This window comes from Salvelinus fontinalis, chromosome 4, assembly GCF_029448725.1.
Source record: "Salvelinus fontinalis isolate EN_2023a chromosome 4, ASM2944872v1, whole genome shotgun sequence".
NCBI lineage: Eukaryota > Metazoa > Chordata > Actinopteri > Salmoniformes > Salmonidae > Salvelinus > Salvelinus fontinalis.
Genome location: NC_074668.1, coordinates 5,241,814 through 5,256,866, shown reverse-complemented (window position 1 = coordinate 5,256,866; position 15,053 = coordinate 5,241,814). Strand labels below are relative to the sequence as shown.

Genomic DNA, 15,053 nt, shown 5'->3' with positions numbered 1-15,053 from the left:
CCCTCCTGTTATGTAATGAAGGTCTACAGTAGCCTCAACAGCACTCTGTAGGGTAGCACCATGGTGTAGCCGGAGGACAGCTAGCTTCCCTCCTGTTATGTAATGAAGGTCTACAGTCGCCTCAACAGCACTCTGTAGGGTAGCACCATGGTGTAGCCGGAGGACAGCTAGCTTCCGTCCTCCTCTGGCTACCAAATGTACTTCAATACAAAACCTAGGAGGCGCATGGTTCTCACCCCCTTCCATAGACTTACACAGTAATTATGACAACTTCCGGAGGACTTCCTCCAACCTATCAGAGCTCTTGCAGCATGAACTGACATGTTGTCCACCCAATCAAAGGATCAGAGAATGAATCTAGTACTGAAAGCATAAGCTACAGCTAGCTAGCACTGCAGTGCATGATATGTGGTGAGTAGTTGACTCAAAGAGAGAGAAAGACAATAGTTGAACAAATTAATGTCTTCCAACATTTAGGAGAAGCAAGAGAGAAGGAGTGTCATTTTTGTTCACTTTCAGTTTCACTTAGCTAGCTAGTTTAGCCTACTGAAACACCCTGCTCAAACAGGGGGATGCTATATTAGCTAGCTGGCTATGCCTTTCCAACAGAACACTCTTCCAAGTCAAGGTAAGCTTTTGGTATTACTAATTTATTGCCACCGGGGGCCGGCCGGAACGTTACTCTATGATTGTAGCGGGTTTACTAACGCGTTAGTTCTATTAGCTATGCTATGACCTCACTGTAGCTAATATGGTGTCAACGATGTAGGCTGTTTGTAGATGTTTGGCTTGGTAATGTTTTTTCACCTGGTCATATACAGCTGATGTGTTATGCATTGAAGTCCACAAGCGAAGGGAAGAGAAGGAATACAACGTGGCTGCTATGAGAGTGAACTGTGTTTACTGTGTGATCAGGGGTGTATTCATTCCACTGATTCTGTTGAAAAACGTTTCTTAAACGGAAGCAAACAGCACCAAACAGGGAAAGCGTATTGAACGTCACCGTCAACAGAAATAGAGGCCTACTACCAAAAGAAGAACAACCTCCGTTGATGACAAGAGAAGGAAGCAAAACATTTATTGATATTATTTTCAAACAAATAAGTAAAAATCAATCACCAAATAAACTTAAAACAGACAGCATAAAATGATTTTCAAACAAATATCAAAATCACCAAACAAACTTGACAGAATAAAATTATTTTCAAACAATAAGCAAATACCAAATCACCAAACAAACGTAAAACAAGACTGCATAAAACCCCTGACGATTAGAATCAAACGTTTAATAACAGATAGATACTCTTTTAGTCTCTATTTTAGGCTACATGTTGGTTTGCTATCCTGTCTTCTCTTTACTCCAAATGTTCTGTTTCGGCTTCCCGGCCCGTCTTCATTTTCCCGGCCTAAATATTCCAATAGGGCGGTGGTATATATATCTCTTAGACTATGGACAAATACCCACCTGTGTCCCGGGACGCTGGGCGTAGAAGGCAGTCTCTATTGAAGGAGTGTCCATAAAGATACTCCGGCTGAGAGTAGCCTAGCTCCGGGCATGGGCGTGTGAGGTCCACATTGGCTTTGTGTTATTATAACGAACTCTTCACATTGTAACGACCGCAACACGTTTCCTGTTCAGGCATGATGATCCAATTTCGATCCACTTTACTATCAAAGTCAGCTACTGTATCCATTTCACTTGATTTTCGGATCCGTTGAGATTTTAGCAAGCATATCCGCCAGGATGTATTTCAGGTTGAAAAGGTCTCCGATTTTACGCAGCTGTTGCGCACATTCCACGATGGCTTTCTGATCTGAAAACCCAGGAAGTAAAAGTATTTTAGCTACATAGCCTACGAAAGATACAGGTGAACAGAGGCAGGCGACATTGATTTAGGAAAATGAGTTGATATGGACTATAATTAGAGATAAATCAGTCAAATCAAATCAAGTTTATTTTATATAGCCCTTCGTACATCAGCTAATATCTCGAAGTGCTGTACAGAAACCCAGCCTAAAACCCCAAACAGCAAGCAATGCAGATGTAGAAGCAAATGGTGTTTACCTTTGTTTGGTACGGTCTCTTTCTTGCTCTCAGTCCTTTTCAGTGAGGACTTTCTCGATTCGAGCTTCATGGATGCGTTTGCTGTATAGCTGCTTCTATTATAGCTGTATAGTTGTTCCTATAGCCGTATAGCTCTGAGTATGCTATAGCTCAGTGTGAGTCCTAGACAGCAGTAAGCTAAATCAGAAGTGAGTACAGTATATCTTGTTGTTGATAGAGATAATAATAGTAAGGAGCCGATCTCTGCCTTTATAGAATGTGGGCGGTCCGAGACACGTTACGGTGGGGATTTCATCAACGTCACCGCTCTAAATAGCACTTCCCTGTTTCTACAGCTCTGTGTGTGTGTGTGTGTGTGTGTGTGTGTGTGTGTGTGTGTGTGTGTGTGTAGGCTACACAATTACCGTTCTCCTAGCAGCAGGATATAATGCTGGCAGAACGAGCTCAGCAAAGACGTTCTAAACTTGCAGTACAGCTATTTTTCACAGCGTTCAACCACCTTTTGAAAAATATATATGGATAATTAGAAATTATTTTATATTTAAATCTTGTATTATTTATAACAGCGTTTCTTTAGAAAGTGTACACGTTGAAAACTATTGAAATAGGATATATTTAAAATACACTTTTAATCAAATACAAAATATATATAATTAGAATTACTCCATAGAGTCTGCGAAATTTAAATTGGGTCTCGTTGAATACAGAGTACCGATGAGTCCTTACTCCACCCATTCTATTCACTGTAAACGCAATAAATATACTGCATGTGAATTACATATTGGTTTATATTCTACATGCCAGTGTAAACGTGTGGTTGGGATTACTCTACATATAAATGACATATTGACTTATAAAGGAAAAACGTTTCTATAGGCCAGTGTAAACGTGGGGTTGGGATTACTCAGTAGGGGTCTGTGGAATCTATATATGCTGTTATTTCATGGAGGACTGAGGTCTAAATACCCAGCATGCCTTTCTACTCAGCATGCCTAAATACCCAGCATGCCTTTCTACTCAACCTACTCCATTTGGTCCCAATGTAGCCAAGGGAGGTGCGACAACGATGTGATTTTGGGGGGATGGCAACGCGAGACTAGTCCCAATGCAATAGACTTATAAAATGACATATTATGCTTATAGATACTACTATTCTATGTTCAAAGGTAAAAGTGTGGTTGGGAATGCTCAGTAGGGTCTGTAGAATCTATATATTGTGTTATTTCATGGCGTACTGAGGTCTAAATACCCAGCATGCCTTTCTACTCAACCCACGCCATTGGTCCCAACGCAATACACTGTATTTGACACACCAAATATATTTTTTTGTGGGGGGGGGGTTGTAGATAAAAAGTAGAGTACCTGTGTGTTGACAAAGATGACTAAAGATAGACCATATGGACAACACTCAGGTTAAACTACTTCCATTATCTACAGTCACCAATATCAATTTCGTACAATGTTACAGTTTAATTTATGGTCTCTTTCAAACTATGATTAAATTCATTCATTTCAATCAAATAAACCCATTAGTGTTATGGAAAATCTATATCAATATGTTGCATTTTTTTTAGATTCGATGTTGATATCAAATCGGTTTGTAGTAAATATATTGCGGATGTGTTGATTGTTCACAGACAACATGCTTGCGGATTGCCCATGTGGCCAGGTGTCTTCTGGTAGTGTAAACCTACCTAACCAGATGGAAAGCAATGGAAAGCAATGGAAACGCCCATCCACAGTTGATGGCCTATCAGCAGGCAGATTTAAATGTATACGTTTTTTTTATTTTTATGTTTGTTTGTTTTTAAAGTATGCTAATCACCCTGTGAATGAAAGTGCTACTCTGGGCAAGATTAATGCAGGTAGTTACCCGTGTGGGGGGGGGGGGGGGGGGGGGGGGGGGCCAAGAGGAAACAAAAACAATTATAATATTACAATGTAGGAAACATTTTTTTTTGTGAATTTTTAGCAAATGTTTAACAAATAAAACAACTGAAATAGGACATTTCCATAAGTATTCAGACCCCTTTACTCAGTACTTTGTTGAAGCACCTTTGGCAGCGGTTACAGCCTCGAGTCTTCTTGAGTATGACGCTACAAGCTTGCCACACCTGTATTTGGGGACTTTCTCCCGTTCTTCTTCTGCAGAATCTCTCAAGATCTGTCAGGTTGGATGGGAGTCATTTGGCAGCAAACTGAAACATATCAACATATCAATTTTCCCACAGTAAAGTTTATGAAATGCTGTGCCGTAATGCATAATTAAAATTGCATAGGCCTTTTAACTTGCAGGGATGATCATTTGTTTATGTCTTATAGGCTAAACTACGGCCAAATGTACAGTTAGTTCCCTTTAGTTGGTATAGCCTACATTATCATTCCATATAATTAAATTGTTTCATTTACCTTAAATTTGCTTCCTCTGTAAACGTCATCACGGTTATGTGGTTGTTGCTGAGGATCATTAGTCACAGTTGACAGGCTAATTAAATCGTTACGGAGCGGAGCGCAGACAAAGCCGTAAACAGTTTGAACCCGACGTAAGGCGCAATACTTGTGTCGTCACACAGTTCCATGGTTAGTGCAGGCAATAGACGAGGGTATAGCCTGCTATTGTACACTATTCTCCCCTTTATAATTCTATAAACACTAAACATTACCATTGGTTTATAAGAACTGAATATGGCAATTATCATAATTAATTGAACAACCGTTTTCTTTCTCTAGTGCGTAAAGGCTCTCATAACCTGTTTTTATTTTTTTATTTTATGATTCATAAATACTTTTCTTAACCTAAATAATCCACACGATCAGAGTATTTTTTAACTCTACCAATTGGTGCTGAAACTGGGGGCAACTCAATATTAGGAAGGTGTTACATTTAACATTTAAGTAATTTAGCAGACGCTCTTATCCAGAGCGACTTACAAATTGGAAAGTTCATACATATTCATCCTGGTCCCCGCGTGGGGAATGAACCCACAACCCTGGCGTTGCAAGCACCATGCTCTACCAACTGAGCCACACGTGTTCCTAATGTTTTTTACACTCCGTGTATTTAGTCGGGTTTCTTTCATTGATCCCTAATACCCTGAACAAGTACTCTACATGTATTCTCATCTTTCGACGAAATTCGTATTAAAAGGTATACCATATGTAAAGGGATGGTTTAATTAAGATAAATGTACTGAAAACCCTATTGAATGAAAACTCCATGCGAAAATCTGTTGGCCAACAAGTGGGAGGAGTTTTAGCAGTTGATTTAAACGTCTTGAGCACGCCCAAGGGAACCTCGCGTGCAACGCCTGCAACTCCATAAAAGGCGTCGGGAATACCAACTACGGAGGAAATGACGCACTTCTAAATCGGGACTCCGGGCCAGAAGATTGTTTCGAAACAGAGTTGTTTCTTCAGAATGATGTGGGTATTTTAATAAGCTGTTTGAACCATGTTACTTCTTTAAACGTAAGACATGTCCCATGAATGCTGTGACATCAGGTTCTGTGGTATTTCAGAGAGAAAACTAAACGGAAACCACCTGTGGCTATAATGTATCTTCCAATACGTTTAACTGTAAGACACTTCACGTCAATGGTGTGCTTTGGTATTTCAGAGGAAAAAACAAAACTGATGATATCCTTAAAATAAATATGGATGAAGTTGAAACTTCAAAGCACTCCATACTTTATCATTAAAATTAATAATTTATAAACATTTCTGCTCATCTAAAATGTCTTCTTTTTTTATACTATATATATATATATATCAGTCAATTGAAATAAATTCATTAGGTCCCAATCTATGGATTTCACGACTGGGCAGGGGTACAGCCATGGATGGGCCTGGGAGACCATATGCCCCCCACTGTAGAGCCATGCCCAGCCAATCAGAATAATTTTCCCCCCACAAAAGGGCTTTATTACAGACAGAAATACTCCTCAACCCCCCCTTCCCCCCCCTCCCCCGTCTGACAATCCTGCAGGTGAAGAAGCAGGATGTGGAGGTCCTGTGGTTGGCGTGGTTACACAGGGTCTGCGGTTGTGAGGCCGGTTGGACAAACTGCCACATTGTCTAAAACGACATTGGAGGCAGTTTATGGTAGAGAAATTAACATTACATTCTCTGGAAACAGCTCTGGTGGACATTCCTGCAGTCAGCATGCCAATTGCAAAACATCTGTGGCGTTGTGTTGTGTGACAAAACTGCACATTTCAGTGGCCTTTTTATGTCCCCGGCACAAGGTGCACCTGTGTAATGATCGTGCTGTTAAAACAGATTCTTGATCTGCCGCACCTGTCAGGTGCATGGATTATCTTGACAAAACTTAAAATGCTCACTAACTGGGATGTAAACAAATTTGGGCACAAAATTTGAGAGAAATAAGCTTTTTTTGTGCGTAATGGAACATTTCTGTGATGAAACATGTTTATATTTTGGTTCAGTGTAAAATACCAGGTTTAGAGCAGTGAACTGGACAGCAATATTCAGGCTATTCATGCACATTTCAAGTACAGTACAAGTAGACTAATACCGTAGAACTAATACAACTCAGCTTTCAAATACAGTTGTCTTCCAACGAGTCTCTATGGCACGAGTCTCTATGGCACGAGTCTCTATGGCACGAGTCTCTATGGCACGAGTCTCTATGGCACGAGTCTCTATGACACGAGTCTCTATGACACGAGTCTCTATGACACGAGTCTCTATGACACGAGTCTCTATGGCACGAGTCTCTATGGCACGAGTCTCTATGGCACGAGTCTCTATGGCACGAGTCTCTATGGCACGAGTCTCTATGGCACGAGTCTCTATGGCACGAGTCTCTATGGCACGAGTCTCTATGACACGAGTCTCTATGACACGAGTCTCTATGGCACGAGTCTATGGCACGAGTCTCTATGACACGAGTCTCTATGGCATGAGTCTCTATGGCACGAGTCTCTATGGCACGAGTCTCTATGGCACGAGTCTCTATGACATGAGTTTCTTTGACATGAGTCTCTATGACATGAGTCTCTATGGCACGAGTCTCTATGGCACGAGTCTCTATGGCACGAGTCTCTATGGCACGAGTCTCTATGGCACGAGTCTCTATGGCACGAGTCTATCACACAGGTAGGTATCACATTTGGTCAGTGTGAGGAGTTAGGTGACAAGATACAGGCTGACAGATACAGGGTGACAGATACAGGCTGACAGATACAGGGTGACAGATACAGGGTGACAGATACAGGGTGACAAGATACAGGGTGACAAGATACAGGCTGACAGATACAGGGTGACAGATACAGGGTGACAGATACAGGGTGACAGATACAGGGTGACAGATACAGGGTGACAGATACAGGGTGACAGATACAGGGTGACAGATACAGGATGACAGATACAGGGTGACAGATACAGGGTGACAGATACAGGGTGACAGATACCGAATGACAGATACAGGGTGACAGATACCGAATGATGGATACAGGGTGAGAGATACAGGGTGACAGATACAGGGTGACAGATACAGGATGACAGATACAGGGTGACAGATACAGGGTGACAGATACAGGGTGACAGATACAGGGTGACAGATAATTGGGTTGGTTCAAAATAAGGAGTAAAAGTTTGAAAGGCAAAGTGACGATTTTATATTATTCCTACAATAATAATCACATTCCCAGAGGAAAATAAAACCTGTTTACTGTGTTCTGCCGTACAAAGGATCTGTTGTAATGGTCACGTATATTATCTGATTAAAGTAGTATGTAGTTTCCTGACACAAGAACAAGACAGTTGATCAGAATATATGTGTCAGAAATCGCTGTCTAGACAGAAAAATAACTTTAGTCAGATTTTGCAGTAACAAAATAAATGTAGTTACTACGTTTTGCCTTTAGAGGGCAGTATTAAAGTCTTATTGAGCTTATTGTACAAAAGTGACAGTTGATTAGCAGTACCTTGCCAGTTAGCATTGATGCTAACAGCAAAACTAAACAACAGTCCATTGATTATTGTTATTATTTGCATGTTTGATATGATTCTATATGAACAAGAGGTTATGACTGTATGTTTGTCCTCTTCTAAAATCCAGAGTAAAACTATGAACAACAGTAGTTATACTAAACTATACAATATACTATACAACCTCTAGACAATACTATACAATACTAAACTATACTATTTACTGTATATTGATAAAATGTACAGTGCTTTCAGAAAGTATTCAGACCCCTTGACTTTTTCCACATTTTTAGGTCACAACCGTATTCTAAAATTGATTCAATTGTTTTTTCCCCCTCATCAATCTACACACAATACCCATGATGACAAAGCAAAAATAGTTTGACATTTGAGCAAATTTTTTAAATAATAAAACATATATCCCATTTCCATAAGTATTCAGACTCTTTACTCAGGACTTTGTTGAAGCACCTTTGGCAGCGATTACAGCCTTGAGTCTTCTTGGGTATGATGCTACAAGCTTGGCACACCTATATTTGGGGAATTTCTCCCATTATTCTCTGCAGATCCTCTCAAGCTCTGTCAGGTTGGACGGGGAGTGTTGCTGAACAGCTATTTTCAGGTCTCTCCAGAGATGTTTGATTGGGTTCAAGTCCGGGCTCTGGCTGGGCCACTCAAGGACATTCAGAGACTTGTCCCGAAGCCACTCCTGCGTTGTCTTGGCTGTGTGCTTAGTGTCGTTGTCCTGTTGTAAGGTGAACCTTCGCCCCAGTCTGAGGTCCTGAGCGCTCTGGAGCAGGTTTTCATCAAGGATCTCTCTGTACTTTGCTCTGTTCATCTTTGCCTCGATCATGACTAGTCTCCCAGTCCCTGCCTCTAAAAAACATCCCCACAACATGATGCTGCCACCACCATGCTTCACCGTAGGGATGGTGCCAGGTTTCCTCCAGATGTGACGCTTGGAATTCAGGCCAAAGAGTTCAAACTTCGTTTCATCAGAACAGATAATCTTGTTTCTCATGGTCTAAGAGTCTTTAGGTGCCTTTTGACAAACTCCAAGCGGGCTGTCATGTGCCTTTTACTGAGGAGTGGCTTCCGTCTGGCCACTCTACCATAAAGGCCTGATTAATGGAGTGCTGCAGAGATGGTTGTCCTTCTGGAATGTTCTCCCATCTCCACAGAGGAACTCTGGAGCTCTGTCAGAGTGACCATCGGGTTCTTGGTCACCTCCCTGAACAAGGCCCTTCTCCCCGATTGCTCAGTTTGGCCGGGCAGCCAGCACTAGGAAGAGTCTTGGTGGTTCCAACCTTCTCCCATTTTAGAATGATGGAGGCCACCGTGTTGTTGGGGACCTTCAATGCTGCAGAAATGTTTTGGTACCCCAGATCTGTGCCTCGACACAATCCTGTCTCGGTGCTCTACGGACAATTCCTTCAACCTCATGGCTTGGTTTTTGCTTCAGAGATGCACTGTCAACTGTGTGACCTTATATAGACAGGTGTGTGCCTTTCCAAATCATGTCCAATTAATTGAATTTACCACAGGTGGACTCCAATCAAGTTGTAGAAACATCTCAAGGATGATCAATGGAAACAGGATGCACCTGACCTCTATGTCGTGTCTCATAGGAAAGGGTCTGAATACTTATGGAAATAGGGTATTTTAAAAATATTTTTCTTCATGAATTCGCAAAAAAAATCAAAAAATCTGTTTTCACTTTGTCGTTATGGGATATTTTGTGTAGATTGCTGAGTATTTTGTTATGTATTTAATCCGTTTTAGAGGAAGGCTGTAACATAACAAAACGTGGGGAAAAAATCAAGGCATCTGAATACTTTCCAGAATGCACTGTGCACTGAAGAACAGTTTCACCCACCTTCTTAGATAACAAAATATCCTCCTACACAGTACAGTACAGCACCACCGCCTGAGTAGGTCAGCGATATTAAAAACATCATCACAAGGGGACGTCATAGAAAAGTAAAAAAAAGTAAAACAAGTGAAAGTCTCTCTTGTTCTTTTGGCACACTGTAAGACATAGATCCATCCCGGACCAAATTTACCCGGGGGGGGGGGGGGGGGGGGGGGTATGTCTGTAAGATATGTCTGACCAGTCCATCGGCCATACAGAAATCCTGTGTTTCACCATTGTACGTCAACGAGGCTGACATATCCATTCTATGGATGCCAGGTTACACGTCAACCAAGCTGACATATGAGTTCTTTGTATGTCCAGTCGATATGTCTGTTGAGTCATACAGAGGTCCGTGGTTTCCTGATGACAAGCTGCACGGGGCCTTTGCTGACAGTCTTGATAATGTTCCAGGCGTCGTAATGCATGAGGCCCTGCAGCGAGCTCCCGTTCACCTCCAGTACCTCATCCCCCACGTCCACCACACGCGACAGCTCCGCAGCACCACCTAGAGGATGGGAGGAGAACATGGTTAGTCAATATAATAAGCCAATATAAGGGGTAACCCTGTACATGCTTATGACAAGTCTTATAATGTATTATAACCTTATCATAATACTGGTTTGCTTTGAAGGGATATTTTAGGACTTTGGCAATGAAGCCCTTTATCTACTTCCCTAGAGTCAGATGAACACGTGGATCCCATTTTTATGTCTGGAGGAAGTTGCTAACTAGCGTTAGCACAATTACTAAGTAGTGTATCCTAGTAGATAGTCAAAAGACGTCCAGCCATTGCGCTAACGCTTGTTAGCATTGGCTCGCGAAACTACCTCTTAACTTCCTTTATACTTGATGTAGAGACATTCAAATGGGATCCACCAGTTCATCTGACTCTGGGGAAGTATCCATGAGTTCATCTGACTCTGGGGAAGTATCCATGAGTTCACCTGACTCTGGGGAAGTATCCATGAGTTCACCTGACTCTGGGGAAGTATCCATGAGTTCATCTGACTCTGGGGAAGTATCCATGAGTTCATCTGACTCTGGGGAAGTATCCATGAGTTCACCTGACTCTGGGGAAGTATCCATGAGTTCACCTGACTCTGGGGAAGTATCCATGAGTTCACCTGACTCTGGGGAAGTATCCATGAGTTCATCTGACTCTGGGGAAGTATCCATGAGTTCACCTGACTCTGGGGAAGTATCCATGAGTTCACCTGACTCTGGGGAAGTATCCATGAGTTCACCTGACTCTGGGGAAGTATCCATGAGTTCACCTGACTCTGGGGAAGTATCCATGAGTTCACCTGACTCTGGGGAAGTATCCATGAGTTCATCTGACTCTGGGGAAGTATCCATGAGTTCATCTGACTCTGGGGAAGTATCCATGAGTTCATCTGACTCTGGGGAAGTATCCATGAGTTCATCTGACTCTGGGGAAGTATCCATGAGTTCACCTGACTCTGGGGAAGTATCCATGAGTTCACCTGACTCTGGGGAAGTATCCATGAGTTCATCTGACTCTGGGGAAGTATCCATGAGTTCATCTGACTCTGGGGAAGTATCCATGAGTTTACCTGACTCTGGGGAAGTATCCATGAGTTCATCTGACTCTGGGGAAGTATCCATGAGTTCATCTGACTCTGGGGAAGTATCCATGAGTTCATCTGACTCTGGGGAAGTATCCATGAGTTTACCTGACTCTGGGGAAGTATCCATGAGTTTACCTGACTCTGGGGAAGTATCCATGAGTTCATCTGACTCTGGGGAAGTATCCATGAGTTCATCTGACTCTGGGGAAGTATCCATGAGTTCATCTGACTCTGGGGAAGTATCCATGAGTTCATCTGACTCTGGGGAAGTATCCATGAGTTCATCTGACTCTGGGGAAGTATCCATGAGTTCATCTGACTCTGGGGAAGTATCCATGAGTTCATCTGACTCTGGGGAAGTATCCATGAGTTCATCTGACTCTGGGGAAGTATCCATGAGTTCATCTGACTCTGGGGAAGTATCCATGAGTTCATCTGACTCTGGGGAAGTATCCATGAGTTTACCTGACTCTGGGGAAGTATCCATGAGTTTACCTGACTCTGGGGAAGTATCCATGAGTTCACCTGACTCTGGGGAAGTATCCATGAGTTCACCTGACTCTGGGGAAGTATCCATGAGTTCACCTGACTCTGGGGAAGTATCCATGAGTTCATCTGACTCTGGGGAAGTATCCATGAGTTCATCTGACTCTGGGGAAGTATCCATGAGTTCATCTGACTCTGGGGAAGTATCCATGAGTTCATCTGACTCTGGGGAAGTATCCATGAGTTTACCTGACTCTGGGGAAGTATCCATGAGTTTACCTGACTCTGGGGAAGTATCCATGAGTTCATCTGACTCTGGGGAAGTATCCATGAGTTCATCTGACTCTGGGGAAGTATCCATGAGTTCATCTGACTCTGGGGAAGTATCCATGAGTTCATCTGACTCTGGGGAAGTATCCATGAGTTCATCTGACTCTGGGGAAGTATCCATGAGTTCATCTGACTCTGGGGAAGTATCCATGAGTTCATCTGACTCTGGGGAAGTATCCATGAGTTCATCTGACTCTGGGGAAGTATCCATGAGTTTACCTGACTCTGGGGAAGTATCCATGAGTTTACCTGACTCTGGGGAAGTATCCATGAGTTCACCTGACTCTGGGGAAGTATCCATGAGTTCACCTGACTCTGGGGAAGTATCCATGAGTTCACCTGACTCTGGGGAAGTATCCATGAGTTCATCTGACTCTGGGGAAGTATCCATGAGTTTACCTGACTCTGGGGAAGTATCCATGAGTTCATTTGACTCTGGGGAAGTATCCATGAGTTTACCTGACTCTGGGGAAGTATCCATGAGTTCATCTGACTCTGGGGAAGTATCCATGAGTTTACCTGACTCTGGGGAAGTATCCATGAGTTTACCTGACTCTGGGGAAGTATCCATGAGTTTACCTGACTCTGGGGAAGTATCCATGAGTTCATCTGACTCTGGGGAAGTATCCATGAGTTCACCTGACTCTGGGGAAGTATCCATTAGTTCATCTGACTCTGGGGAAGTATCCATGAGTTCATCTGACTCTGGGGAAGTATCCATGAGTTCATCTGACTCTGGGGAAGTTACATGAGTTTATCTGACTCTGGGGAAGTGATTCATTGCCAAAATCCTGAACTATCACTTTAAGTAAAATGTTACCCATACGTTTAATGAACACACCTTGTATTTACACAGAGGAGTAGTTTAATGTGTAAAGAGTATTTATTTACTTTTGTTAAATAAAGAAGGACTTTGGTTGTGGCTCTATGAAACCCTGTTGTAATAGATACAGTGTGGGATTTGGCTTGACTTGCCTCTCCTCGTTGTGATGTCTGTGTTGGCAGACTAACTTACTGAACCTGTCTGTTCTGACTAGCATGCTGATCACTGGCGACATCTGGTGAACATGTTCTGACACTGACTCAGCACACAAGACCAGTCATGAGGAAACATACTGCCTAGATCAGAGTTTCCTGGCCCGGGACGGGACGGGACGGAGTGGAGTGGAGTGGAGTGGAGTGGAGTGGAGTGGAGTGGAGTGAGTGAGTGAGTGAGTGAGTGAGTGAGTGAGTGAGTGAGTGAGTGTGTGTGTGTGTGCGCGCTGACCTTTGAAGACTCGTTTGACGTTGAGTGGGCGGTCTCCATGCGCCGAGGCTTTGCCCCCCTCCAGACTGAAGCCCAGACCAGCTGATGTCTTCAGGAGCTGTACCCTCAGAGCCCCATCAGGACCCATTTCCACCACTACTGGAACACACACACACACACACACACACCAGTCAACAATGGAATGAGTAGGTTTGTGTCCAAAGCTTTTGACTGGTACTGTATGTCTGTCCCTCCCAGTCCCATACCGGGTCTAGCTGTTTCAGGCCCGTTGTCTCTGCACCCTGGGGAGTAGCTTCGTCCTGTGCAGTGGTACAGGTTATGGTGTCTCGGGGACATCTGGGGTTCACTGTCCTTCCCCCTGCGAAGGACCACCAGGGTCTGAGTGGACAGTCTAGCCTGATGGAGACAGGACAGGGCTTCTCCGTGGGACGTCCCCTCCAAGCTTCTGCCGTTGATGGACAGGACGCTGTCCCCCTGCTGAATGGTACCTTCCAGGCCAGCCAGCCCTTTGGAGAAGACACGATAGACCTGGCCAAACACAGCGGGTATTGGGTAAGATTAAACATTTTGCAGGGCCTTAGTGAAAGTCTACACTGCTCTTATACAGTCTGTCAACGTGGGCATCTCTCTCTCCTCTCCTCTCCTCTCCTCTCCTCTCCTCTCCTCTCCTCTCCTCTCCTCTCCTCTCCTCTCTCTGAACCAGGTAGAGCTGCAGCGAGCCATTTCCACCAAGTATTAACTCTGGGGTGTGACGCAACCAAGAAATATTTTTTGTTTGTTATTCATTTAGAACTTTCTGCCTGGTTTTCCAGAGCATATGAAATAGGCTACTACTAACGATGCTTCTGACTATATAGTAAAAGAAGGCGTGTTGTGTTGCGTGACGTCTGATGGAGGCTATTGGTTGTGTTTATGAGTCCCCTCGTGTTGTTGTATGAACAGTAAGCCCACATGCATTTCGTCCTTGCCTGGCAGAAATCTCAGAAAAGGTCAAATTATGAACCACGAGCCAAAAGTTTATCACATAAAAATGTATATGCCATAATTGCGCAATCGATCGGACTTCCCGAACGTAGTATGTTCGCTGTGACAGAAAGTGTATTCTTTTTTTGTAGATTTGCGTCATTCCACAAAGTTGTAACTAGCACTGCAGTGAGTGGAGGCCTGCATAACCTGGGGACGTAGCTTTCTCTCCAGCTCGCTCTCCCTGAGTGAGAGAGGTGGGCACCCTGACAGACACTCAAACTAGTCAGAGGAGTTTGGGAATTTTTCTAAATTTGCCGTTATTCCCCTTTAAATTTGATTTCTTCCCAACAGAAATGCACCACATTTTCAAAGTGAAAGAAAAAGTATAAAAAATGTGAATAAATTAATGCGTATGTCTTCACATGCCAGAGTTTATACTTTGTGGAAGCGCTGGGGTGTAATTTTACATTCTAAATGTGATTT

At 43.2% G+C, this 15,053-nt stretch overlaps 2 protein-coding genes across 3 annotated transcripts in view; both read right to left on the bottom strand.

The window, feature by feature from the left end:
- Positions 1-1,061: 1,061 nt before the first annotated feature.
- On the bottom strand, positions 1,062-2,385 carry pmaip1 (phorbol-12-myristate-13-acetate-induced protein 1). Its single transcript, XM_055918655.1, has 2 exons — positions 2,066-2,385; positions 1,062-1,814 (listed from the first exon to the last, which is right to left on the bottom strand). Exons 1-2 carry the CDS (start codon positions 2,133-2,135, stop codon positions 1,696-1,698), a joined length of 189 nt encoding a protein of 62 aa, XP_055774630.1. The 5' UTR covers positions 2,136-2,385; the 3' UTR covers positions 1,062-1,695.
- Positions 2,386-10,088: 7,703 nt separating this feature from the next.
- The window catches only part of LOC129853018 (PDZ domain-containing protein 2-like), a 185,953-nt gene continuing 180,988 nt past the window's right edge, over positions 10,089-15,053 (bottom strand). The window contains exons 24-26 of one of the 2 annotated variants that reach the window (XM_055918648.1): positions 13,850-14,132; positions 13,605-13,742; positions 10,089-10,437 (exon numbers count right to left, since the gene is read on the bottom strand). In XM_055918648.1, coding sequence (XP_055774623.1) covers positions 10,271-10,437; positions 13,605-13,742; positions 13,850-14,132 — 588 coding nt within the window. In that variant the 3' untranslated portion in view covers positions 10,089-10,270. The remainder of the gene's footprint in view (positions 10,438-13,604; positions 13,743-13,849; positions 14,133-15,053) is intronic. The other variant, XM_055918649.1, reaches the window with a different exon arrangement.